Source organism: Hirundo rustica, chromosome 4 (genome assembly GCF_015227805.2).
Source record: "Hirundo rustica isolate bHirRus1 chromosome 4, bHirRus1.pri.v3, whole genome shotgun sequence".
Lineage (NCBI taxonomy): Eukaryota > Metazoa > Chordata > Aves > Passeriformes > Hirundinidae > Hirundo > Hirundo rustica.
Window position 1 is genome coordinate 50,251,410 of NC_053453.1, and position 25,479 is coordinate 50,276,888.

At 35.2% G+C, this 25,479-nt stretch overlaps 1 protein-coding gene across 1 annotated transcript in view; it reads right to left on the reverse strand.

Annotated features, from left to right (window-relative positions):
• Window positions 1-463: 463 nt before the first annotated feature.
• SCYL2 (SCY1 like pseudokinase 2) overlaps window positions 464-25,479 on the reverse strand; it is a 35,263-nt gene continuing 10,247 nt past the window's right edge. Inside the window, exons 4-18 of the mRNA XM_040061721.2 lie at window positions 23,367-23,511; window positions 22,570-22,719; window positions 21,727-21,948; window positions 20,756-20,872; window positions 19,287-19,412; window positions 16,964-17,140; window positions 13,515-13,637; window positions 12,165-12,278; window positions 11,582-11,714; window positions 9,700-9,818; window positions 9,002-9,102; window positions 8,386-8,452; window positions 8,174-8,260; window positions 6,917-7,036; window positions 464-6,327 (exon numbers count right to left, since the gene is read on the reverse strand). Coding sequence (XP_039917655.1) covers window positions 5,677-6,327; window positions 6,917-7,036; window positions 8,174-8,260; window positions 8,386-8,452; window positions 9,002-9,102; window positions 9,700-9,818; window positions 11,582-11,714; window positions 12,165-12,278; window positions 13,515-13,637; window positions 16,964-17,140; window positions 19,287-19,412; window positions 20,756-20,872; window positions 21,727-21,948; window positions 22,570-22,719; window positions 23,367-23,511 — 2,452 coding nt within the window. The 3' untranslated portion in view covers window positions 464-5,676. The remainder of the gene's footprint in view (window positions 6,328-6,916; window positions 7,037-8,173; window positions 8,261-8,385; window positions 8,453-9,001; window positions 9,103-9,699; window positions 9,819-11,581; window positions 11,715-12,164; window positions 12,279-13,514; window positions 13,638-16,963; window positions 17,141-19,286; window positions 19,413-20,755; window positions 20,873-21,726; window positions 21,949-22,569; window positions 22,720-23,366; window positions 23,512-25,479) is intronic.

Sequence of the window (25,479 nt, forward strand, 5' to 3'; positions counted from 1 at the left end):
TTCTAATCTAATCAGATCAGAGTCAGATGTCTTGTATGTCAGATGTCTTGTACTTGAACAATTTATACCATACAAAAACCTGAGAACTACAGTCCTTCAGAGTGCTGGAAAACCCTAACCTGACAAAGCAGCGTATCTTGAAACTCAGGTTTAGAGAAAGGGCTGGTTTCTGGGTCAATGAGCTGTGAAAATGCAAATTGAGATCACTATGTGTCATCAGAAAAAGTAAATGCTAATTTTAGAGGCATGTAGTGCGGCAGTTTCTCCTCAGAACTTTTATCCACTGCATGAAGGCAATATGTGATGACATTTTACAAATGTCTGGAAAGCAATCTCTAAGAAATGAACTCAAAAGTACATGGGATAAAATGTATTTCAAACAAAATATACAGGGGAAAAGTTTTCTGCAGAAGTTAGTATTACTTAATTTAATGAAAATTATCAATAAAAATATATTCCAATGTCAAAATATGAAAAGTTCATTTATTTCCATAGGCAATCTAATTCAGAGTACAAAGTGATGTGTATTTCTCAAAACTGTCACTGTACTTTTTACATAGGTTTAAAGTAACTGATCTACAAGTTGATACAAGAATAATTTTGGTTCTGAAGAGCTGTCCAATAAACCAGATATACACTAATGCCATGCTACGACAGTTCTATTTATGATTCACGGCTGACACAACAATATCACTTAATAAATCTCATGAGAATTTTAATGTTTTACAATCAGAACATAAAACTGCCACTAGTACAGAGACTGTACAATTAGACAAATAAACAAGTATTAAATATTTTGCACAAGGCCTGAGTTCACTATAACACATTTTGATTTACAGCTTTGTCTCAAATCTGTACAGCAGTTAGACCTGTTTCAGAGTACTTAAAGACAATACAACTTCAGGGCTTATTTATGTTGATAACAAGGGTGAGGCCTGAAAAGCAAGAGGATTTGGTGTATTTTTACTGCCTTGTGTAATTTTCTTGCAAAGCCTAATGGAAGGTAAGGTACAAGGCAGAACCTCACTTGAAAATCAGCTAACTTATCTGAAATTCTCCAGATAGCTTTCCAAAGGTAACGTCCACAATGAATATATAAAATGCAGCATATCTCTTAACAAAGAATGGTTACATATATACAACAAGGTCTTTTTTTTCTGTACTCCCCCTCCCTATGGTTCTTTCACTGGAAATGGCACAAATCAGCAATATCCCACCCAACCCCAATAAAAAAACCCTAGTCAATAAGCAAAGGTCACTCCAAAGTCCAAAAACTTCATTGTAATGCAAGATCCAGTAATGCAAATCTGGTGTTCATATACTTATGTTTCAAAAACTTTCCTTTTCTGTTCAAGTCACATACATGTAGGCAAACTAAGCATGTATTATTTATAACAGATAACACAAGTATCATGTAATTCTTAGTCTGTATGAAAGCTTTATGGAATTTGATTCAAATCTAACTTCTCATTTAGTCTGGTTTTTTTGTGCAGTTGAACTGAAAAATCCAAAAATCGTATAATCTAGAATATAATCACATCTATCTACAGACACAGATAACATTACAACAGGGGTTATGGTACAAAAGTCAATACACATTTTTCTTACATTAAAAGGCAATCAGGTATTTGTAAAGGTTCCAATTGTTGCTAAAATGACAAAACAGAAAAGGAAAGTTTTAAAGAATAAGGCTTGAAATGTTGTGCACCTACACATCCAAAAATTCAGCCTTTTACTTGGGGTACTCAACACCTCTGTAGGGCCACAACTTCCCCACAACATTTCTTATTCACAGTGAGGAGAACACAGTATCTTCATTAAAACAAACTAGGGCATTCCACCCATGCTCCCACTAAAATTTCTCTTCCCATCTCCCAGATAATTGGTGGACTCCTTTACCTTTCAAAAGACTCCTCTGGTAGTGCTGCCCTCCTGCATAAACAAGTTCCAAGGGCTGTTCTGTGCCTTATTCACACCACTTGGGTGATGAAAAGGAACAGAAGATTGGTTCCCTCCTCCAGTGACATCTGTGCCATTTCATTCCCAGTTTCTCTCAAGACTCAGGAACAGGAGTTTCTAAGCTACTCTGAAACTCAGTAGTTTTAAGGTTCTCCATCAGCCAAAATAGAGGTTTTTCAGGCCTCTTGAATACAATCCTTCCCTCTAGCAGGATTAGTTTGCTCTCTATGACTGAGTTTTAAGAAGATGCTTCAGACACTTTCATACTTAAACCCAAAAGGAACCAAGAGCTCAACACGGAAAAACACTGTTGTCTTGCCGCAGTCATATTCATTTAGCCTACACCAGAGCAGCCAAAGAACAACTGATGTAAGGGGTGCAGCTATTTTCACTTAGCTTCTCCTTTGACAGTAAATAAAATATAGAGTAATCATTTAAAGAATAGGAACTTACTCCCTTCCCTTTACTTCCCCTTTACAAATGAATGTAAACTAGATGGGCTGGGCACTTCAGCCCAGAATCTGTTCTCATTTCCACAGCAGAATGAAGACATACAGTGGGTGAGAGCACAGTGGGTGCTGTGATGATATAATCTGACAGGCATTCACATTTTTTTCCTTTAAAGTAGGTTGAATATGAAGGGCAGAAATTTAGAGTTTTCCAGTTTTCCTCAGGGCATTGTAAAGAGTAACTTATTACCAGCTTACTATTTCATTAGTAGCATTTGTAGTTTCTTAATCAGGTACCAGTTTCAAACCTATGTTCTCTGTTTTTCTTCACAAGATGACTAGGCAGACCCTCTCCTTAGGCCAAGCTAGATGTAGCACTGCTTTCCATCCAAGCTCAGTCATAGGAGGCTCCTGGAATACCCACAATTTTGTAATATTGTCCCTTCCTCTTTGTCTTTCCTGAAAACCAACTTGGATGTGAAGCACAACTGCTGCACTCAAACAATTCACTCCGGCCAGAAAACAAGTCTTCCAGCCTCTTGCAGGGCCTCAGAATGATGACTTACAAGTGGAGTGATCAGCTGGCCAAGGCTTCCTAAACAAAAACTATTTAAGCAAGAGCCAAGTGGCACATGGCCATGGTAACTTACCTCTTGCAAGTCCTGTTTCCTTCAAGTCAAGAAGAAATAATTGGAGAACTTCAAACACACTAAGTTTCTGACACACTAAGCAGGAAGCATCTATGTGGAAAACGGATTGGACTCACTACTTTTAAATACAGGGGTTTTATATATATATATATATATATATATATATATAAACTTTTAAATAACTGTAAGATTTTGCTGGAGCTTTTATGAACACCCTTTTCAATTCTCTTTGTTGCTCTTCTACTCCGGACATTCTGAAAATTGCAGCAAACTAGAGAAATCAGTTATGTTCTCAAATATAAATGGAAAAAAGTCCTATTGCTTGAGACAGATAAAGACCTTATTCCATTGCATTACCACTTCATAAAAGAGCCTCTTTTAACTTGAACCTGCAGGATTTTCTTTTTTTTTTTTTTACTTTGTTTCTTACAAAATAGATTATGTTCTGGTATAGCCCATGCCAAAAGCACATACCCCAAACCACACAGTTTAGGAAGTCTAGTATATGAAATCAGATTGATTTTTTTTCACTTCAATTTCCCTGCAATAGATTAAACTAAATCCAGTTCTGAAAAACCCCCAGTCCAGAGAGATCAGCGACTGAAACCCCAGATCAGGACACTGACTTTTAAGACTGCCTTTGCCATAGATGTATTAATTTAATACATTGTAAAGTCCTGTGAGATGTTGCTTTTAATATAAACTTACTTTCCAAACAATTTAGAGGAAAACAGATTCAAGTAATTCATCAAAAGCTTGACTTAGGTTACTCAGAACAAAACACAGCTTCCAAGAGTTGACATAAAAGAAGACATTAATGTGATTGAGGGTATAGAGTGCCAGCAACTTCAAATGAACTTAAATAGTTCAACAGTTCTAGTACTGCACCTAAATTTACACAGGTATTTTAACATAACCTAGGTATTGTTTTCTAGACCACAAATTTATTGGTCCCAGGTATTTTAAAATAATAGGACAAATGCAGCAGCTATAATACATAAAGGATTCTTCAAGAAATATGCTTAATGCTATCACCACTTAGAACTGTGGAAATATAACAAAATACAAGTCATATTTACAGCATAAGGCCCTTTGGTTTCTTAAGCAGCAAACAAAAGAGTTTCTTCAGTGAAAGGCTTTGAAAAATTCAGCAGGTAGGCTTTCCATAAAAAAGATAACTAGTTATTTCCTTCTCAAAATAACCATTTATAGTCTTCAAAATACTAGGTAAGAAAGCTCTTGAAATTCTTAGGGGAAAAAAAAAAAAAAAAAGTTAAAACCCAACAGTAGTATCTGATAGAGCAGAGATTCCACCATGGGCAAGCTGAACATACACCTTCTGGAAGTAGAAGAAACTACTATTTGGACTTCTGGAGACCTTTATTGAATTTAGAGCAATACAATAAAAAGGATCTGAAATACATCTGAGTGTATTTATCATACACTCTAGAGCTTACAAATCCATATTTGAGAAATCACTTCATGTCAATCTATCCTTCATAAGGACTTGATTTAAACTAAAATTAAAATGAAATAGTTCATTCTAGTCAAGGCATTTTATGGCAGTCTGCTTTTACATACAACTCTGTGCAAATTGTATAAGGCGATCCTTTTTCATTGTCTCAATCGAGCCAAAAATTATTAATTAATTCAAGATATTTCTGTGTAACTATATAACGTGCATTTAGTTACACAGTTGGGGCAGTCAACACATGAATTTTACATTTACATTCATTTTGTGAGGTTCCATAACTACAATTTTTTTTCACATCAGTTAGAAGCAGTATCATATTAGCCCGAACTATGGAACGTATAGTAAATGTGACAAAATCACCACATGTATTTTAAAATCCTGCTTAAGTGGTATGTTGCTTTTGCTATGGGGCTTGTAACAAGGATCTGGCATTATAAAAGAGACTGTAAATCAGCATGACCTTTGAAGCAGCGTTCTTTCTCTGTCCCAAACTTGAACCAAATTTTAGAACAACTACTTACGCCTGATGAATGATTATAGTTTACTACCACGTTCATTACACTAGCTTATGTGAGAGAAGAAAGTCAAAATATGCTCCCTTCTTAGTCTCACCTCCAGCTATTAGTAAGAGTTCTCTCTGTATAATTTGGCTATCAAAATTTTTGGGCCAGTGTAAGAATTTTCTTTTTGCAAACTGTCATAGGACAAAATGACAGCTTGAGACAAATTCAGGCAACATGAGTAATTCTCCAGGTTTGCACCCAATAGCGTCATTATCCCCTAAGCATTTTTGCTGAACTTTAATTAAATTTTGTAGTAAATTTCATAAGAGTTGACTGAGTTCACCTGTAAATAATTTCGATATACTTCTTCTTTTTCAGTTGAATATAAGCATCCTACCTTCAGCACTCTCATGTTGGTAAACAGACAGGAAATCTTTAGCATGTAAGATGACTTTGCACTTACACAATTCCACTGCAGCACCAGATGAATCAAACATCAGCTTTTTTTCCTGTCCAAAAGTCCTTACTATGCTGGGTTGAAAGTTTCCCCGAGTCATGCTTTTATTAGTCAAAACAAGATGTTAATCAGCTTACCCATGATTCAAATTTCATCAATGTTTGAAAGAAGAAAACAAAACATTTTACCCAAAAAGATCTTTTAAGTCATTGCTAGCTGAGCTGCTGTTTGTAATTGCGTTTGCTGGCTGTGCAAAGTTCTGAGGAGAAAAGAAAGGATTACCCTGTATACCAAAGCCTGGCTGTGCTATCATGTTCATCTGAGATCCCAAGGCTGTACTGCTCGCATTTGGGGACCCTGGCGGCGGCGCGAACTGATTAACCCACTGGCTTGATTTCTGTTGAGCCAACTGCTTCATGCTAACTTTGGGTTTTTGTGGACCAAAAAGATTATCTAAAGCAGACATATCTGGGGGTCTGTTTTGTTGTGTCAGTGGAGAGACTGCAGATGCAGCATTCATTGGACTGTAATTTGGCATACTGGCAGGTGGTACAATGTTCATCTTGGTTGCTCCTGTTGCACTTGGACCACTGAAGAAATTCTGAGTAGCAAGACCTGCTCCCATAGTGAATCCAGCAGTTTGAAACCCCATATTTGTATTTAGTCCGTTTGTCATATTTCTCTTTGTGCTGTCAATGGGTGATGAAAATCCCATTCCAACACCCATAGAAGGAACAGAAGAGAAGCTGTTTGAAGATGCAACTTGAGCTTGGTTGATAGGACGGCTGGTCAAAGATGACATATTATCTATCAAGGTATCTGTCAAGTCTTTTGTCTGCAAAACACATAAAATGCAGTTAAATGTTTTTCCTCTACAGCCACTCTGGCAACACTATTTTATTACTACCCCTGCAGACCTAGCATTAATTTTTCAGAAATTAGAATTCACTGCATGGAATTGGCACGAAATGTAATAATACACAAGAGAAATTACATTATTTGTGTTCTTTGCTACTTAGAACTAATTGTTATGCAGCTTTGACATCAAAGATTATACACAAAGTACTACTGTGATTATTTGCTTAAATGCCCCATTCCTATCCCCAAATCCGTTATATATTTCCTTAATAAACTCTCCAGAGAAAAATCTTTGTTAGTATGTCCTTTTCCCTCATCTAGTACAATGACTTTCCGATAATAATGATATCCTTGGAAACTCTAGCAATTTAAGAAGTGGGAATATTGCTAATGATGCAAAAGGAAGCCACGTGAAAATTGGATTTTTCTCAGCTGTGCTATTGTACCACCAGGAGAAAAAAAAAAAAAAAAAAAAAAAAGTAACTCACAGGAGGAAAAAAATGCTAAATGAATACAACCTTTGAAAAAGCATCCAATGGAAACTGCAGTTGTTTGATCTCTCTCACCTGCTTCACTGGAGGTGTTACTGTAGTTACTTGGGGCTTAAGAGGTTGCTGGCTTTTCAGTTTCTGTGCCTGTTCTTGTTCTTTAGCTAACTTTTGCTTCTCTTCCAGTGTAAGTGAGGCCTTTAAAAGGGAAAGTACGGGTAGTAAGTTGCACAAAATGGTTATTCGGACATTCATATTTTTATTTCATACTAGCACTGTCATTTCAATAATATGTGGTAAACCATACAATTATTTACACAAAAGAAAAAGCCAATAAGCAAAATTTATTATAGTATTTACTATATTGCTAGAAAGTACTTAAAGCAAAGAAATGTAATATTAAGAGCAGCATAATGACAAATCTGGGCAGATCTCAAATAAAAGATATATCAACAAAACCACCTAAGCTTTGCTTCCTTATTGGCATAAGAAATTTAATTTCCTTAAACTGGGCATAAGAAAAAGTGTTCTTCACAGTTTTTCTTTTTACATGGTTGCTAATTTGATCTAGAAATGCAAATGACCATGGAGTTGAAAAGGGAATTTCATTTTAAAACTGCTCAAGAGTCTTTTGAGGATTTTAACTCCACTTTTGTTAATAACGAAGGATAAAATAATTAAATCATCCCCCTTAGTGCAAGGATTCAGATTAACTAGAAATAGAAATTATAAAATATATAGATTCTGGGGAGCCATTTCCATAATTATTAGTATGAAAAGAATTTTACAATAATTAAAGCTTATGTTTACTGTATTACTGTTTATATTTTATGTTATGCTATGTTTTTCATTCGCGTCTTGTATTTAACCACATATTGACTGTTTTCACTTAACTTTGAAAGGTACAATAAAAGTAAGTCTCTGCTACTACTTAAAATCCTACATTGTATCTTCATTTCTCTTTGTCATTTTATCCTAAGGATCCATATTTTACTTTTCCTACCAAAATCCAGTGGTAAAGTTTTAGTATCATTTAAATCTATAATTCAGGAGAAAGAAAATTACCACAAATATATAATCTGAACTGCTGCCTAGTTACTACAAAGCTACTTTCAAGGGAAGGCTTACATGGAAATTGAAGGACATGATTTGATTGTTTTTCATGGACCTTCTCATATGACTGTGTATGATGGTGTGCTATATATAAAAGCAGTTAGTTTTTCCACGAAAGCTTTAAATACAGTACATATTTACTCACACTCTTTTTCTGCAACTCTATCAGCTTTGTATTAGACAGATGGACAAAAAAGAATTACAAAATAGAGTAAAGCACACCTTTCTCTGTATTGATGACATCTCATTCTCTTTACTATCAGATCCACTAGTCAGAAGGTCAGTTCCATTATTAAATACCTTGTCAACCTGTTTAAGTTCAAAGAAAAAAAACCCTTTATTATCTGAAATACTGTAATTTAAGGCTATGTAAATATCAACTAAGTGATTTTAAATTCCAACATTCTATGTGTAAGTTACATATTGTTGCTTACCTGATTGCCTGTACCACTAGATCTTGCCTCTTCAGACCCACTCATTTGGTTGGCTATGTCCAAGGATCTACACAGTGCAGAGGATATTACAACAAGACAACTTTGCAATCACATCCACAACACTAATCTAACAACGCAGATCGTTCTTCAGCATTTAAAGATTACCAAACAATTGCATTATGAGAGCAACCAATTTTATATAATGCCTTCTGGAGACTGGCAAATATTCTTTGAGAAATACTGAACGTCTCCTAACAATTTTCCGTGGTCTTCATTTCTCCCTTTGAGCAGGGTGGCCCAGACCTCAGATACCCCAAATTATTTTGTCTCAGAAATCTCACCTCATATCAGGCTCCACAAAATAGCTCCAAATACTTTAAAATAACACAGCCTTCTAAAAGGCTGCACTGTTTATGATTCCCTGGTATGGTTTATTTCTCAGCAACTACAGGAAAGAAATTTGCACATAGAAGCAGATCTTCTGACAACTGCGCTTATTTGAAGTAATTCTCAACTACTGAACTTAGAATTACCTGATTTTTTAACTGCTATGGCTAGAGTTCTCTAATATTTGCCAAAAAATGACTACTTCTCCAACACAAACTTCAACACTTACTTCTGTTGCTCTTGCATTACATGAAGTTGCTCAAGTTTTGTTTTATGCTCTGCTTCCAATCTACTGAGCATATCTCTTATAACACAAATAAAAGAATTGAACTGGAAAAGAAATAGATAAGAAGTTTGGATTTTGCAGTGATGGAATGCAGATAGGTGTAATTTAGCAGGTAATACTTATAAACCTACAATACATAATGTCAGATAAAGTACAGACTTTTAAATAATTTACACTCCACCTTTATTATCGTGTATTAGATAGGAAATTACAAGCAGGGAAACATATAGGCCACTAAAAAAAAACTGAAATGGGGCATTGCAGACAAAACCTCCATATACAAGTATTAACAGATTCATTTTCAAACAAACCAACCAACCTATTATTCTCTTTCCCAATATTTCATAGCAACACAGCATTTTATTTGATTAGTCATTATGTTAGTAGGTAACTGCTTTTGCAGGGTATTTGCAAGGCTCACATTATTAATTTTGAAATTTTATACCAGATCAGTTAAATACACTAAAAAAGAACAAGCTTCAAACACAGAAATACAGTAGAATTGGGAAGGGTTTTGGTATTGCTTATTTTTACAATAGACACAGACATGCAGTAATATATGATTTTTTTTTAAGACAACAGTTTAAACTTACTCTCTGACAATTGTCAGGGAAAAGCATGCAAAACAGTCACGTTCCTACCTGATTGAGATTAAGATTGTTCTCAATACTAAGAGGAATCAGATGGGGTAATACTTTTCCTGCAAGCTGTTCTTTGGTAATTCCCAACTTCTTGTGAGTAAATGTACATTTGTAAATACCTAACATGGAACATAAAAATAGCAGAAATTGTAAAGTTTAGTAAACAATGTGAACAAACTCAAAGTAGCACACTCATATATGTATTGATCATCTGAACAACCACTCTGTTTGTGTGCAAGCAGGGACAAACATGACCAAGAGCATCTTAAAGGCTAAGTATTTACCCACAATAAACAGCAAGAGGTTTTGCTACAGCTCAGAACAAGAGGATGTCCAAAGTCATACAATGCAGCTATGAAACCTAGTATTAGTCAATGTATTGCTCTGGCCAATTATCTGAGAAAATGCATATTTGAACAGATCATGCCACAAACTGACACAGTGCCACTTGACAAATCAAGCTGCATCAACTAACGATGAGTTCTCTCCTGGCACACAAGTAGCTAGGATTAACTATCATCCTGGTCTCTGATGGTTTTTCTACAGACACTGTTAACTAGAAGGTTTGGGCTGGTACACATAATATCAGAACTCACGCATAATCTTATCTATTTTAAAATCATTGAAAAAAGAATCCTAACAGGCATTGAGAGACCCAGTGTTAAGCTCAAATGTTCTGTAGTGCTTCTGACAAGAAGCTTAAATAGCCCAGCTCTGAGGGCAAACACTGAACGTATTAGCATAGAAGACACAGCAGCTTTCCTCACTTACTATGGTAGCAGGACAGAGCTGTCACCAAGACAAAGAAAATGAAGGATGGCACAATGATTCAGGAATAAAGGAGAGCCTGAGTATATAAAACTGATTTCAGCCCATCATTTCCAAACTAGGATTCACTTACTCACTGTATCTGAGTAGAACTCAGAATTAACAAAACTAAAGCAAAAAATAGCATCCCTTATTCTAAAATAGCAAATAAAAGTTAAAGCTGCAATGATTAAGGGAAACATGCAGCTTTAAATCAGTACAGACAAGATGCCTTCTTGCTGCTTTTGAACAAATAAAAATAATGCTGCCATCACATATTAGTACAGTGTTTAATTTAATGATCGTTACTGGTGATGCAGCTCAGCTGTCACAACTGGCCTACACCACTTTGATGTCAGGAGGAGAAACAGTCACAGTCTTCCAGACTTGGCCAAGCAGTCACACCTCTTTCTTGGCAGTGGCTCTGGTCACCTGGACTCCGTAATCTCATTCAATTAGCTAAAATCACACACCCTGAGATAGGCGAACACCAAGTGGCAGTAGGAAAGCTCAAGTGGGAGTGAGGTCTCCCGTTTCAGAAGTATCAAGCCATTAGGTTTTGCCAGTCATTCTGTGAGACCTCACCCAGACTGTGTTCCATTTCTGCCCACAGGCACAACTGTGGGCCTAAACATCCAACAAAATGAGTCTAACAAAACCTGCAGTAAAGAACAGCAGATTTGTACACCATCATTTAAAGCATCTGCTATGCAAGAGTGGTAGAAGAAGGCAACAGTAACATCTCAAAAGCTCCAGCATCTGACAGATGACAGTTCATATAGTCTTCTGAAGAAAACAGCCTGTTTGACCCTGTGAACATCCAGTCCATCTAAGTGTCACAGCCCATGAGCTGCAGTGAGTACTCAGAACTGCACCGGGCCCTGAAGACTAAAAATATATGTACTAGTGCACAAATGTCATACATAAGGTAACTGAACAGGGACATCTCAAGAACCAGAAAGCTTTTAATAGTCAATTTAGAGATACACTATGTGAACATGTTCAATGATAACACAGAAAGCTCTCGGATTTATAATATCAAAGCACAAAACAGAAAGTTGGAAGTATTAGTTACCTAAAATTCCCATGAGCACTGCAGGTTCCTTGGATGGAATCTGTTGTAGAAAAGGTAAAATATCATCAAGCACAAACCATTTATCCAAGTACTCCAAAATCTTGCCCAAGCACACTAGTGAGTTTACCCGGACCTGTGAAGAATGGTAAGAATTAAACAAACACTTATTTATTGGAAAAAACAAACAAACAAACAAAATAACTTTACAAAACTCATAAGAAAATCTTTGTACCAAAAAAATTCAAGAGAAGTTAAAAATGCTTTTGTATCATGAAAGAAAAACACTAGTTTTTAGGCTCACAAAAACTTGGCTTTTCTGCATGAAAAACATTGTCCAATTACTGTGGAACCCACTTCAGTAATTTTTAGAGTATTATTAACATGGTAAGTTGTTAACAACTTCAAAAATTGTTAGGAGCAAAGAAATGGTGCTTTTGCATTTTTAAGTTTTTTGAAAAAAAATTTCCCTAAGAAATCAGAACACATTGATGGGCTTTCCTTTAAAGACACAACATGGTAAACGCAAAATATCTAAAGGTTACAACATTTTCTGAATACTAGAGAAAATTACTAGGATACTCACAGCAAGAGAAGAAGTTTGCAAACATGCATTTTTAATTCTTGGGATTAATGAGTTTTTCATTGATGGGTAATCTATTAAATTGGCAAACGTGGGAATTATGTTCAGGCAAAGCTCCTAAAAAAAAATCCATACAAGTTTAAAAAGAAACATAAATATTTATTATAAAATTAGTACTAATATAACTCAATACCAGTTAGTCTGAAATGTCTCCTTAAGCCTTCCTCTTAAGGAAATATGTTAATCTAAGCTGCCCTTAATCTATCAGACTCACTTAAAAATAGCTAGAATAATAAAGCAGCATGGTATGTATACAGAACCTTCAAAAATGGATTTCAGAAAAAAGAGTATTCATAAATCCATAGTATTTAAACAAGAATATCTTATATTTTCATGAGGCACCTTTATATAAAACCTAGCTTTTACTACATCAAACTATCAATCTCCTACATAAATCAAGAGTACTATAAATAATACTGCACTATGATAGACTGCATGATAAAATATCATGTCAAGACATGATAAAATATCATGTTAAGATTAACCATACTTTAGCAACAGAGAAAAAATAAACACACAGTTTCAGCCCAATCTCAAAAATAAGAGACAGTAATACTAAGTACATGTTGCAAATAAACATCTCAGTAACCAAAGTACTGATGCAGCAAGAAACTAATGACAGGTACTTAGAAACAAAAACCTTTGTCCCTAATATTACAAAGGCTTTGCAAAGGCAGAAGTCACATCTGATTATCCAAAACTGCCTTTGAGAAATATTTTGTTTCTTCTTGAACATTTTTGGGTAACTGGATGTTAATTGCAGTTGAATGTTTTAAAAAAATCCCCAGAAGAACCTTAGAAAGATAAAGAAAGCATAAGGAAAAAAAAATATGGATACATAAAAATGTCACCAGAATGTATATTAACGTGATTTTACAGCACACCAGGTCTCCTGAGGTAACTGTCAGCACAGATGTTCTCAGCAGTGGGAGCTCAGAATAAGCCACCTCTCACTGACTGGTAGGAGCATGCTTGCCTGCATGGTTTCTGCTTCACAGGCAGTGAAATATAAATACAAGTCTGACTTTCTGCTATGGTGGCTAGTAAGAATTTAAGATAAGAGTGTGAGAATAACAATCAAGTGGTTACCCTCCTGGAAAACAAGGGAACTAAATTTTACTTTATCAGAAACAAATATTCTTTAATAAAGCATCTATCTCTTTCAACATTCAGGCATATTTTACAGTTTTATAGGTTTTTTTAATGTAAACAAACACTTGAGTATACAAAACGTTGGCATGCCAGCTGAAAGAGGAAAAAGAAAGTTTTAAATAAAGGCTGCAACTACTATACCTGGATCTGAATTGAAGGTGCTTCCAAGGCTCTATAAACCATCGGTAGAACGCTGTTCTTTATTTCATCTGGTGGAGTTTTGGTTAGAAGCAAGTCCATTTTTTGCAGGAAGATTAACAATATCTACTCAAAGAAAGACAATTCAGAAGCCAAAAGTTTTAACCACAAAGGATATATTTACAATTTAAAGTGTGTTGTATCATATCAAAAAAACTTCAGAAGTTTTCTTATAACTCAGTAAATGTGATCACTTACCATGTTGCTTGCCTGAAGGCATGGAAGACAAAAAACACTTTGACATGTTACTGCATTTTAAAAACAGCAAATACAAATCAAACAAAATATGGATGTTCTAGACTGATTCTTCTGAAATAAAAAATCATGACGACTTGATAAGGGGTTCTTGTTTCTACTTACAAAAACTTGTAAATAGTTCTTGTTTCTCTTTATGGTCTTTTGTTAAAATATACTCACAGAAAATCTTTAAACACATATCACTGTTGCAAAAGCTAAACTTGCAAAAAACTGTAACTCAAATGCTGTCCTCAAAGCACTTGATCACAACTCCGCATATACAAGCTGTACTGCATGTGTCTAAAATCAAAATAGGGATGAAATAAAAATAATATTATGGCAACTAGATGGACAAAAAATGCATTTCTTCTATTTAACATGGAAATTGTGCATCATAAAACAAAAAATCTCAAAGAAAATATTCACATCACATTAACTGAAAAAATAACATTAGAATAGCACCTATGCATAGTGGGATCCATCTTGCTTAAGACTAGCCATCTGAAAGTTACACTTATCACTCACCCAGCTCAGTCTCAAATACAGAGCACTATGTAATTCATAAAATTCATATCACATCTCACAGGTGCTAGAGGGGACAGTGAGTATCCATTGATATCAGAACTCCTTTCAGAAAATAGGTTAAACGAGATGGATAAATTATGTTTAAAAGCATCACATTTATAACAAAAAGCCAAGTATTTTATAGGAAGACTTAAATTTTTGTCTAAAAATACATGGCAATCAGTTCTTCTAAACCAAATAAACAGAAGCATTGAAGTGTAGAAACAGAAATATACCAAGACCCCATTATAAATTTCCCATTATTTATTCCCCCTTCTCTTTACAGAGAAGAAAAATAGATTTTTATAGTACAGCTAATAAGTGGGTTTTTATTAAATATTTATGATTTCCCAAATTGCACACACACAGAAAATCATTCATTCATTCATTCCACGTACATTGACTTTGATGCAATAACCCCACATTTAGGACAATCAGGGTGAAATGGACGAGATCAGTTTTAAAGCTAGATTTTACAGTTTTCTTCAATATACAATCTTTGTCCTAAACTTGAGTTTTTAAGACCTACATGTGCTCTTAACACCTGTTCTTCTTTAGCAACCCTAATAATGTAAAATTGTGCAATTACAGTTCCTATGTTTAAGCTTCTAGGAACCTATTGGCTACTTTTTATCTATTTATGTAAAAATTAAAAAGGTACAGTCACAGATTCACACACACCATTTAATAAGCAATTAACAGCAGTTGCACTCTAAGTTAAAATGCTTCATGCATCAATGCAGAGCCCAGTACTTATCAGGGAACACTTCTGTGTAGTGAATTAGAAAATGAATTTACAGCACATCCTATGCTGTCTATGGAATTCTGTAGATACAAATTAAGGGTTTGTCCGGGAAGCTATGTCAGAGTAAGCTAAGATGTTAAGTTACAGCACACATTACTCCATACTAACCCCAAGAAAAAGTCTATCTAAATATTCTGTTTTCACAAAAAGACATTGGGAACCCTAGATAACAATTTCTTCATGTTGAATTAGAGCAGCTTTCCTCTGATACACTCATTTTCTAATTCGAATATTCTACTAAAGTCAAGCAACAGGCCCCTCATACAAATCTGTAATACCTTGAAAGAGTGTTTGGAAGTAATACATGTTCCCTGAATGCCTCTCTCCACGAGTTAGAAGCACACGGAAACTACTTATTTCTGCCTTGTACAAAGATAGTCAGACCTGGAATTCTATCCTTTGGTACTCTGAACCTTTGTATTTTTTTTCCAGAATTCCTGATATATTAACTTTGAAAACATGACCTAGACTATTTAAACTCTGCCATACTAAAAAGACCATAGAAATAATACTTGAATAAGCCATGTAGTACTTTGCATTAAAAATACCAGCCTAAGAATTTCATAGTCTAGATGGTCGCAGAAGAACTTTGCAAAGCTCCATGTCTATGAGCTGACTCCAGGTTTGTATTTTGTTTCCTTCATTTCTCAAGATATAAACCAACTTTTGTGTCCATTATGCTCCAGATGTAACTTTGCTACAAACTTTTTGCAGCAAGGATTGTGTCACAAATCTAATGTTAAATGCAGCAGAACACAGTTACCTTTTAGGATGACACAGCACAAATGAGACGTTCACCGGCTTTTGGTTGGTTAAACATTGACTTTTTTCAAGACCAAAAAGCTAACATAAAGCTTCAGTGTACCAAGTATAAACAGCATTATGTAGTTCAAATTTCCTGAGGTATTCTCAGTTAGACAGCTGTCCCCTTCCCCGCCTCCACAGTATAATGACAGTTCTCTGCTCCAGTTTTCTGAAATCCACAAATAAAAGGTCTGCTATGTTTACCTTGCCCTTTAAGTGCTCTGCAGAAAAATAATGGCACACAGGAGTGAGCTGGCAGGAATGCACACCTGTCTCTCATCTGTGGAGGCACAATGCCTCGCCTTTTTACAGATATCTTAGGAATCATCACGGTGATGACAAAAGGATGCAAATTTTTGCTCCTTTACAGTAATGATTATGTCTTAATACTTTTATACATTTAAACAGCAGGGAAAACAGCATATTTTACTTACACATTACATTTGTTAAATAAAAATTAAACTAATTTCAAAATTTTTGCACAGTCCTTAAATAAATACTAGTCTTAATATGAATAGATAGCACTTCTTAGGGAGTGTCAAAGCTACAATTTTTCCACCCCATGATCCCAATGTCAGCAAACTGGATATGAGAGAAAAATCAACCAAAAAAACCCCAGGTTTATCTACTGGTAGAATATATGCAAACATTGTACTGTACAACCCTGCTCAGATTGCCCAGGTAAGTGTTCATATGCTCACAAATATATCTTCTACAATCAACCAAAACCAAGTGGTAAATTAAACCTCTTTTGCAAATCTCATTTCATCTATAAATGCAATATACCCTTAGAACCTGTCTAAACAAGCAGAGAATTTCCTGGAAAAATCTATTTTGAATGAATCAAGACTGACTGCCTGGACAACTAGAGCAGATTGGGCAATGTGTGTGAAGCTGGAAAAGGGAAATAGAACAATTAGTAATTTTTTCAGGGAAAACAAAACCAAAGAGAAAAATCGTAATATGAATATTATTAACATACCTGGATTGGTTCTTGCTGCTTAAAAACAGGACCAAGATCAGGTAGAATGAGCTTGATATATTCTTCTTTGGTGCACTCCTCAGCAATTAAGAGAACATTAGGCAAGACAAAGGGTACCATATCAGGATTCACAAATTCGGAAGTCAAGCAAGGCAAAATTCGCTGAATTATAACACGCTAAAAGAAAAAAAACAAAACAAAACAAAAACAAGTATGAATCATGTACTGCACTGATGCAAGTTACCATTGTGCCAGTTCATCAGCTTTTGTATTAGCCTGATATTTACAATAAAGCAGACAGATAATTTTCAGTTTTGATCTCTTACTTGCACAGTACACTGTAGTTATTTTACACTGTGCTACTCTGCTTAATTTTCGCGGTTTGCACTCAAAACATACATGAAGACTATAACAACTGTGAAGATCAACAAAAAGCAACTAATTGTACAGAAAATAGGACTCTGAGCCACATGCAAATTATGAAAACCATACTCTATATGCTTTCTTTAAAAAGAACCTAACAAGATCCTTAAAAATACCCTATAAACACTGCAAAACAGCAATTTTTTTTCTGTACCTCATCATTCACTGAACAAACATAATCCTACTATACCTCTCTGTAAAACTCCAGATATATTCCCTAAATAAGATATATTTCCTAAATAGAATGAAACAGATATTTAAACTGTGGATGTTTACTGTAACATTAGACATCCTTAAATGCTTTTGATGTCAATAAAGAGAAAATATGGTTCAAGGGCACAGTCACTTCCCTCATAAAATATATTTTCAAGACAGAAAAAAAAAAAAAAAAAAAGAACATTCTAAAGATGATTTGGTCAATCTGTGGCTGTCTAAAGTTAGGTGAAACACACGCCATTTATTTCCCAATTCAAACCAGCAACCATTTCCGATCAAAGAAAAAAACCTACTAATTTGAAAAGAATATAGTATTAACTATGGAGTCTAAATGTTACACTGTGTAGTGCAAAACAGAATTAAAAATAACGACATTTAATGCACTGGTTGAGAAGCTCAGTAATTCTATTATGTGTTGGAGTCCAGGGCATTCCTTTGGCTGCCCTGGAGGGTCCGAGACCTGGACAGGAGGGTCTGGGACCAGAGCTCAGAGAGACACTGGCTTTGATCTCAGTCCATGGGAGAGGCTTCCTGCAGTGCGGGAGGGGTTGCAGGCCACAAGAGTGTTAAAGATAGTAGTTTAGCTTATCACAGGGTGAAAAACCAGTAAATTTAGATTTCCAGCATTGAAGTGAATGGGGGCAAGATGGAGAATCTGGGACATTGTCTCCTGCTTCTTCTTTCTTCTTCCCTCACTCCATTTTGGCAGTGACGTTGGCACAAAGTAGTTTAATGGGGATTGGGTCAAGGTAGAGATGACCTGTTTAGTATTAGTAATAGGCATTGGCAAGAAATGATAAATCAAGAATACGTAGCAATTAGTATAAAAGATAACGACTGCCCAGTTCGGGAGGAGTCGAGGAGTCACCAGATGCCCGAGCAGCTGCAAACATCTTTCGTGGGGCACTGAGAAAACTGTAAGATAAGAACAATAAACGAAGCATGCAACCTCGAAAAATCAGAACTTGAAGGCTCCGTCTCTTTCATCCGTTTGGCTCAGAGCTTTGCAGAGGGCAAAAGACTCTAAAACCACCTGAATGTCGGGGAAAGCCACCGACAATTATATATTAAACTAATACTACTTTTCTATCACATATGCATTATGGCTTATATAAATTAAGGTATACCACAAAAGGAAAGGGAGCCAGTCTAGACATAGTAATTAACACTACACAGGAGAAATATGTAATGACAGGCATTTGCCTTTGAGATTTCTGAGCACTGCCAGCACAAGAAAGCACTTAGTTTACTGAGGGAAGGAAGTTTTCTATCATTCAACATTAAAGTACTGCCTTGCTATGAAAAATCTTGAAGCAACCTTATAGGAAGAAAAGGTGGTAAAAAGGCTTCAAAGAGCTATGATGGCATCTGGAAACACAGGGAAAGCCTTATAGCTGGAGAGAAGACAACTCCCTTTAAAACTGGGATGAACAACAACAGGCCACGCAAATGATGGCTCCTTATTTGGTTTATTTGCCATTTTCCATTTAAAGTAGTATTAATTGCTGAGGAATACTTCCTGAATAAGTTATGTTCTAATCTCCCTTTATTTCCTTCTACTCTGACAGTCTCATGGCAGTGTATTATGGTACAATGCTACAGAAAGTCCAGCATTCCAAGAGTCAAAATTCTAACAGATGTTCATCTATTTTCAAGTTATAGAAATATCGTAATTCAGACATACCTTAGGTAGTTTGGGCAGAACTTTTGGTAGTCCCTTAAAAAACTGTGATTTCTGCAGGTTATCCCTTTGAAATAATGAATCAAAATATTGAAGTGTCATTGCTCCTACATCATCGAAGAATGGTATCTAAAAATAAGATTAAAAGGTTGTGATCTGGCGGGGGACAACACTGACACTGCTACAATTATTCCAAAATATAATCAACCATCTACCCTTTCAATGCATGACAGTAAGCCTTTACAATGACATGTCTGCAACTAACAATTAGAAAATTAAATTTTTACATATCAAGTGGTATAATATTCAGATACAGGTTGATTATTAAGACAGAATTTTCCTAGCATTTTTCAGAAACTCATGCATGTTAAGTGTATCTAAGTTAAAAAATTATTTCATACACAGTAAGTGGCTTACAAAAAAATTGTAATGAAAAATAAAAACTTCGAATAAATATTCTTCTAGGAATAATTATGCTATATTGTATTACAACAAAGGATCACCTACTAGGTCATCCCCATCTAGACCCCAACCCTGGAAACTCCAGAAACCCCTGAAAGTTCTGGTATCTCTACCCTACGATTCAGTGTGCAGATATGGTAAAAGAGACTCAACGTCTTTATAAAACCACACTGCTTAGTACAACTACTTACAACTTCAGACAACTGAGTTGATATTTGAGAAATATCTGCCAATTCTCTTACTCCCATCTTACAGCATATAGGTGGACAAAACCACCACCTGCTCCCTCTCCCTTCTTCGCCCACTATTTCTTTCAACAGTTAAAACACTGATTTCTATCTCTGCATACCATCTTCTTACATCACAGCAAAAGAATAAAAACATTTAGCAAAACAAATCTATAAGCAGGAATCTGAAAGGCTATCAGATTGGAGGAAATGGGGAATAAGACAAGGGAAGAACAATGCTTTAAGTTCTACTTCTAGATAGGAAAACGGAGAAACAGCCTTGCCAAGTTAAAACTTAAATTATATTCTACTTCCAATTAAATTTTGGGTTGTTAGGGCAAATAATTTCTGAATATACTTTATTGCTCTGCATACTTAAGAATACATCAAAAATAATAAGACAAAAGTGAATCCTTATGTTTATTGCCCTTTATCATTTTCTCACTTTTAAATCTTTCCAATATAATTTTAAAGACTGAATTGTATAAAATCATAGCACAGAAAAGCTTCCAACTGTATGGAAAGGAACAAAACAGTGTTGCACTGAATAACTTTTTAATAATTGAATAATTTTTCATAATTCTGTCTCAGCATCCACTTTTTCCATATAAATGAATGTCAGCATAAGGATAACTTTTGGCATCAAGTAATATTACATCTAAATGGTTTAAAAGATTTAACATTTCAACTAAAATGATTAACAGAAAACACTTTAAAATAGCTCTACAAATCAAACACTAATTTCTTTCTTTCCTGTGGCTACTGTATTTTCCATGGACTGACCTTAGTCATTTGATCTGCGTCTGGTCTGACTGCCGGAGCTACGTTTAGGAGCAGCTTTACATGCTCGCGCACCTCCTCAGGTATGTTCTGAAGAGTACTGGAGCTCAAACGGCTCAGCTGTGGAAGTAATTCAGGCATGTATACTATGAAGTCAGAAAATCCTGCATGTACCTATTTCCAATTATACAACACACCTATACTTTGTCTCTTGACGGTTTCTCTATCCACGCATTTGATATCCCTCCCTTCTTGCTCACAATCTTCTCTGCTTCCCAAGAGCCTACCTGTTTTAGGTCCCACTACTGTTTTTTCAACTTCCCACTGTAGTTCAGGTTATCAGAGAATACAAACATGGTATTTTAAACAGGCAAATGTCAATATCTAAGGTGTTGTCTACACACATTAAAACACAGTACATACTTGTGCGGCAATGGGCACCCAAAGAAATTACAACAAGGGAAACGTGCATATGAGGAGACATTATGTCAGCTGATCCCAATTAACTGTGACACCGTCTTCTGTTAATATTCTCGGTCCACAAAGAATGTGAAATAGTGATAGCTAAGTGGATACCAACTGCCATGTCAAGCAATCAAATTACCCTAAACCCAGCCCTCTTCAATGGTCCTATACAGGTAATTCACTGCTAGGTGCTTCATACTGTTCACACCCTGACAGGTAAGCATTATTATTTCACATGACCAGCATTCAGGTTTAGAGAAATCAGGTGAAAAATGCTGGTTTTAGCTTAAGAAGTTGGTACATGTAAACTCCTATAAACATATTTTTATTTCTCATATTTTGCTATGATTTTTTTTTCTTGTTATAACAACAATATGCAGCGTAAGATACCATTGTTACATGGTTTATGTTGGAGCACTGATAGTTTTCTCAATATTTAAATCTACTTTACAGTAGTAACTTTTCAAATACGAAAATCAACAAACAATAGTCATAAAAAGAACAAATACCTGGTCAAGCTGTCTACTAAAGCTTTTATAAATATCTTGCTTGTTGACCTCAAAAATTGGTTTCCCTTTATTAAACACTGCATACATAACAGCTCCCAGAGAGTACATATCACTGGCTGTCTCACAGCTCACAGAGAGAATATATTCTGGTGCCAGATATTCAGGATTTTGAAGACACAAGGATGGCAAGTTTGGATCCCATTCCTTACAAGGGAACTTTGGCTACAAGAGATGTAAGAGAAGTAAAACAAAGTACATTTATCAAGGATTTTTAAAGACCATTTTCAAAAAGAAAGTCAAGCCGTGAAAAATAATTAAGCCATTCAAATTCAATTATGAATCAAACAGAAACAAAGTAAAGCAAAACTGTTAAGAATCTCTGTCTGTAGCTTAGAGTGATTAGCTGATGCAGTTTTATCTGAATATTAGAGCTGGGAAGTATAATGTAAAATCAAAGCACTGCTGTAATGGGGAAACATGAGCAACAATGGAATTAATTTTAAGAGGTAGCAACCAGGCATTTAGTATGTGCAACACACTAAGCTAGTTAGGCTTGCATGTCATCCAACATGAAGGGGAGTAGAAGTGGCACAGGCTCCAGCCTCTGTTTGAAACCATCACTAGTCTATTGTGGCCCCATGAGCCCACTCAGGCTCTTTTTCTGAGATGATCAAATGCAGCACTTCAGTCCAGACACAGGCCATATGTTCTAACTTTTGGGCAACAAAATACAGAGGTTAATATTAAATAAGTGGTTCTATACAGGAATGCAAGATCATGAAACTGGTTTCAGGCAAAGACCTGAATTTGAAATTGAATGATGATAAATATAAAGATTATTACCTCCTGTTCAGATGGATTTGTTGATTGGATACAAAAATCAAAGCCCATAATTTTCCATGCTCCACTCTTATTCAAAATTATATTTTCAGGAGTAATATTTCCATGGACCATTTTGACACTGCTATGCAAAAATGACAAACCTTCAGAAACCTGTCCATAAAAGATCATTATTTCAGGTTAAATATTTCCCCAAACATCCTGTAAGACATTTACAAAAATCCTGTAGTTATGGTCACAGTCAAATTCCTAAGTTAACTATGAAACAATTTTTCATCACTATTTTAGCCTATGCCTTAAAAATTATTCATGAAGGAAATTAAACACAGATGGGCAATCAGCAGGTAAGAATACTAATGTCAGTTAACTATCACAGCACAAGTGTGATGGTGCATTCCACTCTGCCCTCAGGCCACATCATCTCAGAAGAACAAAAATGCTTTATGAAGATGATCAGCACATTCACCAAACAAAACCTGGGAGCTAATGGTTCTCCACAGAACGTAAAGAAAAGATTCACATATGGAAGAGACAGCTGTAGCATAGACATTTACATGGAAAACAAACATGAATTGAATTTTCTATTTTACATGTCAGAACAATCAAAAGAAAGAGTAGCACCTTAGAGCTTCTAGTGTTTATCCTCTCTTACATCCAGAGTGATCAGGACACTTATCTCTCACCTGACTATTATCTGATTTACTATAGGCAGACAAAACTTTGGCAGTGCACTGACTTAATTAAAAAAAATCATTAATACTAAAAGCAGGAAAAAATTATAAAGACAACCTGTACCATACCTGAAGCAAACCATATTTGGTCTCCACATCATAAAGCTTGTATTCTTTAATGTCTGATGGTAAAGGAGAAGGTAGGTTGTCCCAGCTGCCAAGAACGTTAGCTAAACTTGCACAGACTGGCTCTGTACAAAATGCCAAGCAATCCCTGTATAGGAAACACATTAAAGAATTTCTTGTACGTAAATGTAATATATCTCTTGACTGTAAATAAAAGAACCATACAAACACCATATTATACATTGCCAAAGCATCTGGTGCTACCAAATGCCATGTTATATTTCACATTTTGAATTCTTTTAGTATTATGGTAAAGAGAAACACATAAATGTCTGAAGTTTAAAAAAATACTAGAATTAGGTTATTTTATTAGGTTATTCTCCAACATTCACATAAATCACTAATGAGTCACACAATGCTTCATAATTTTTTTTTAAACAATGCTTTTCTTGTCCTGATCCAGGAAAAACTGATCAAGTAATTCTTAATACTATTAAAACTTATAAAATCAGACTTCTACTTATGCCTAAAATCAACATGTCCCAACTTAATGAGCTCAGACAATGATCAGAAACTAAATTAATATAAGGGAGCACCTGAATATTCTTTTACTTTGACAACTGCTAGAGGAGAAGATCTGCAAACACAAATACGCTTGTTATATGTACTGCAGTTTGCATGTGAAGTGACTGTTCTCTAAATGACTTGATTGATTTTTTTTTCTTGATGAAAAATCAATGGTCTTGCTTATAAATTTTTCCATCACTTGTGCTTGAAAAGCACAGAAGAAGCAAACTTCCACATATAAGAACTGGCCATAACACTGTCAAAATTTCAAATTTCAAAACTGGTCATGAAACCAATGTATGTCTCAATTTCACAAACTTCATACAACACAGAGTGATTCTTTACATCCACATTCTTCATACTGCTCTGAACAGCAGTGGAGGCCCGGGACAGCCATTGCAATTCACTTCTTAATTGTTTTAAAGGGTTTTTTTTCAGAAAGCCCTACACGGATGCTAGCAGACATACCTGCCTTAAGGATCATTAATTCACGACAACACTAAATACAGCATCAGTATGAACACAGAAAACAGCAACCGAGTAACAGTAACAAAGATAAATTTTTTAATATAAAGTTACAGGCAAGAAGACAGAGCCTAACTTTTGGATGACTCCAAAAACGCATCAGAAGACACGTCTCAGCATAAAACTACCAGATATTAAGTATTTCAATAATTAACAAGCTTGACCTTTGAAGTAAAATAAGGCTGCTGAAATATGCAAACCTTATTATTCATCCAGATTTTAGCTTTATCTACTGTCTCTCTAAAAGAAAAACAACTGAAAAGTAAAATACATTGAATGCTAAGTGTCACCCAACCTGACAGTGTTTTTCTGCTTGGTTTCCTCCCTACCATTCTGTTAATGACATACCTTTCATGTTTCTATTAATATGACTAGGGCTTTAAATCTTGTTTCTGTTATAAACACAAGTCAAAATGAAAACATGGAAAGACAAAGTCCTTTATTTTCAGTCTGTCTTCAGCTTTATCACAAAGCTTGTCAATTTAGTTATGGTTAAGGCACAGATGACAGAAAATAGCTAGTGAACAGTTATTCAATGGTTTTCATAACAAACTCTCTGATTACTGCTGTTTTGAGGGAATAGAAAGATGGCTGTTTATTTTTTACTTTAGGAGGTAATTAAAAAGAAGGGCCCAACCCACAGTATCAGAGGGATGTGGTAAATCTATTTAAAATAGCAGAATATTGCAGAAGCTGATGTTTGCCATACAGTGCAGCAGATGCTTTAACAGTTTCCTGAATAATACCAACATGATGTTCAGAGTAATAAGATAAAAAAACATTTAAAAAATAAAAATACATACACTTCCTACAGGGAAACAGTGTAACAAATAAAATGTCTAGTAAATTACCTGGAGCAATTCACACTACTACTGTTTTTAAAGGGTAGGCATGATATTATGAGTTAACTCACTATTTGGTTTTTTATCCTTTTCTTCAATAACAAGCTAAATATAAATTAATATTGCTTTCCAGTGCTGTTAATGGAATTTAAGACCATTTGTAAATAAACATACTAATATTA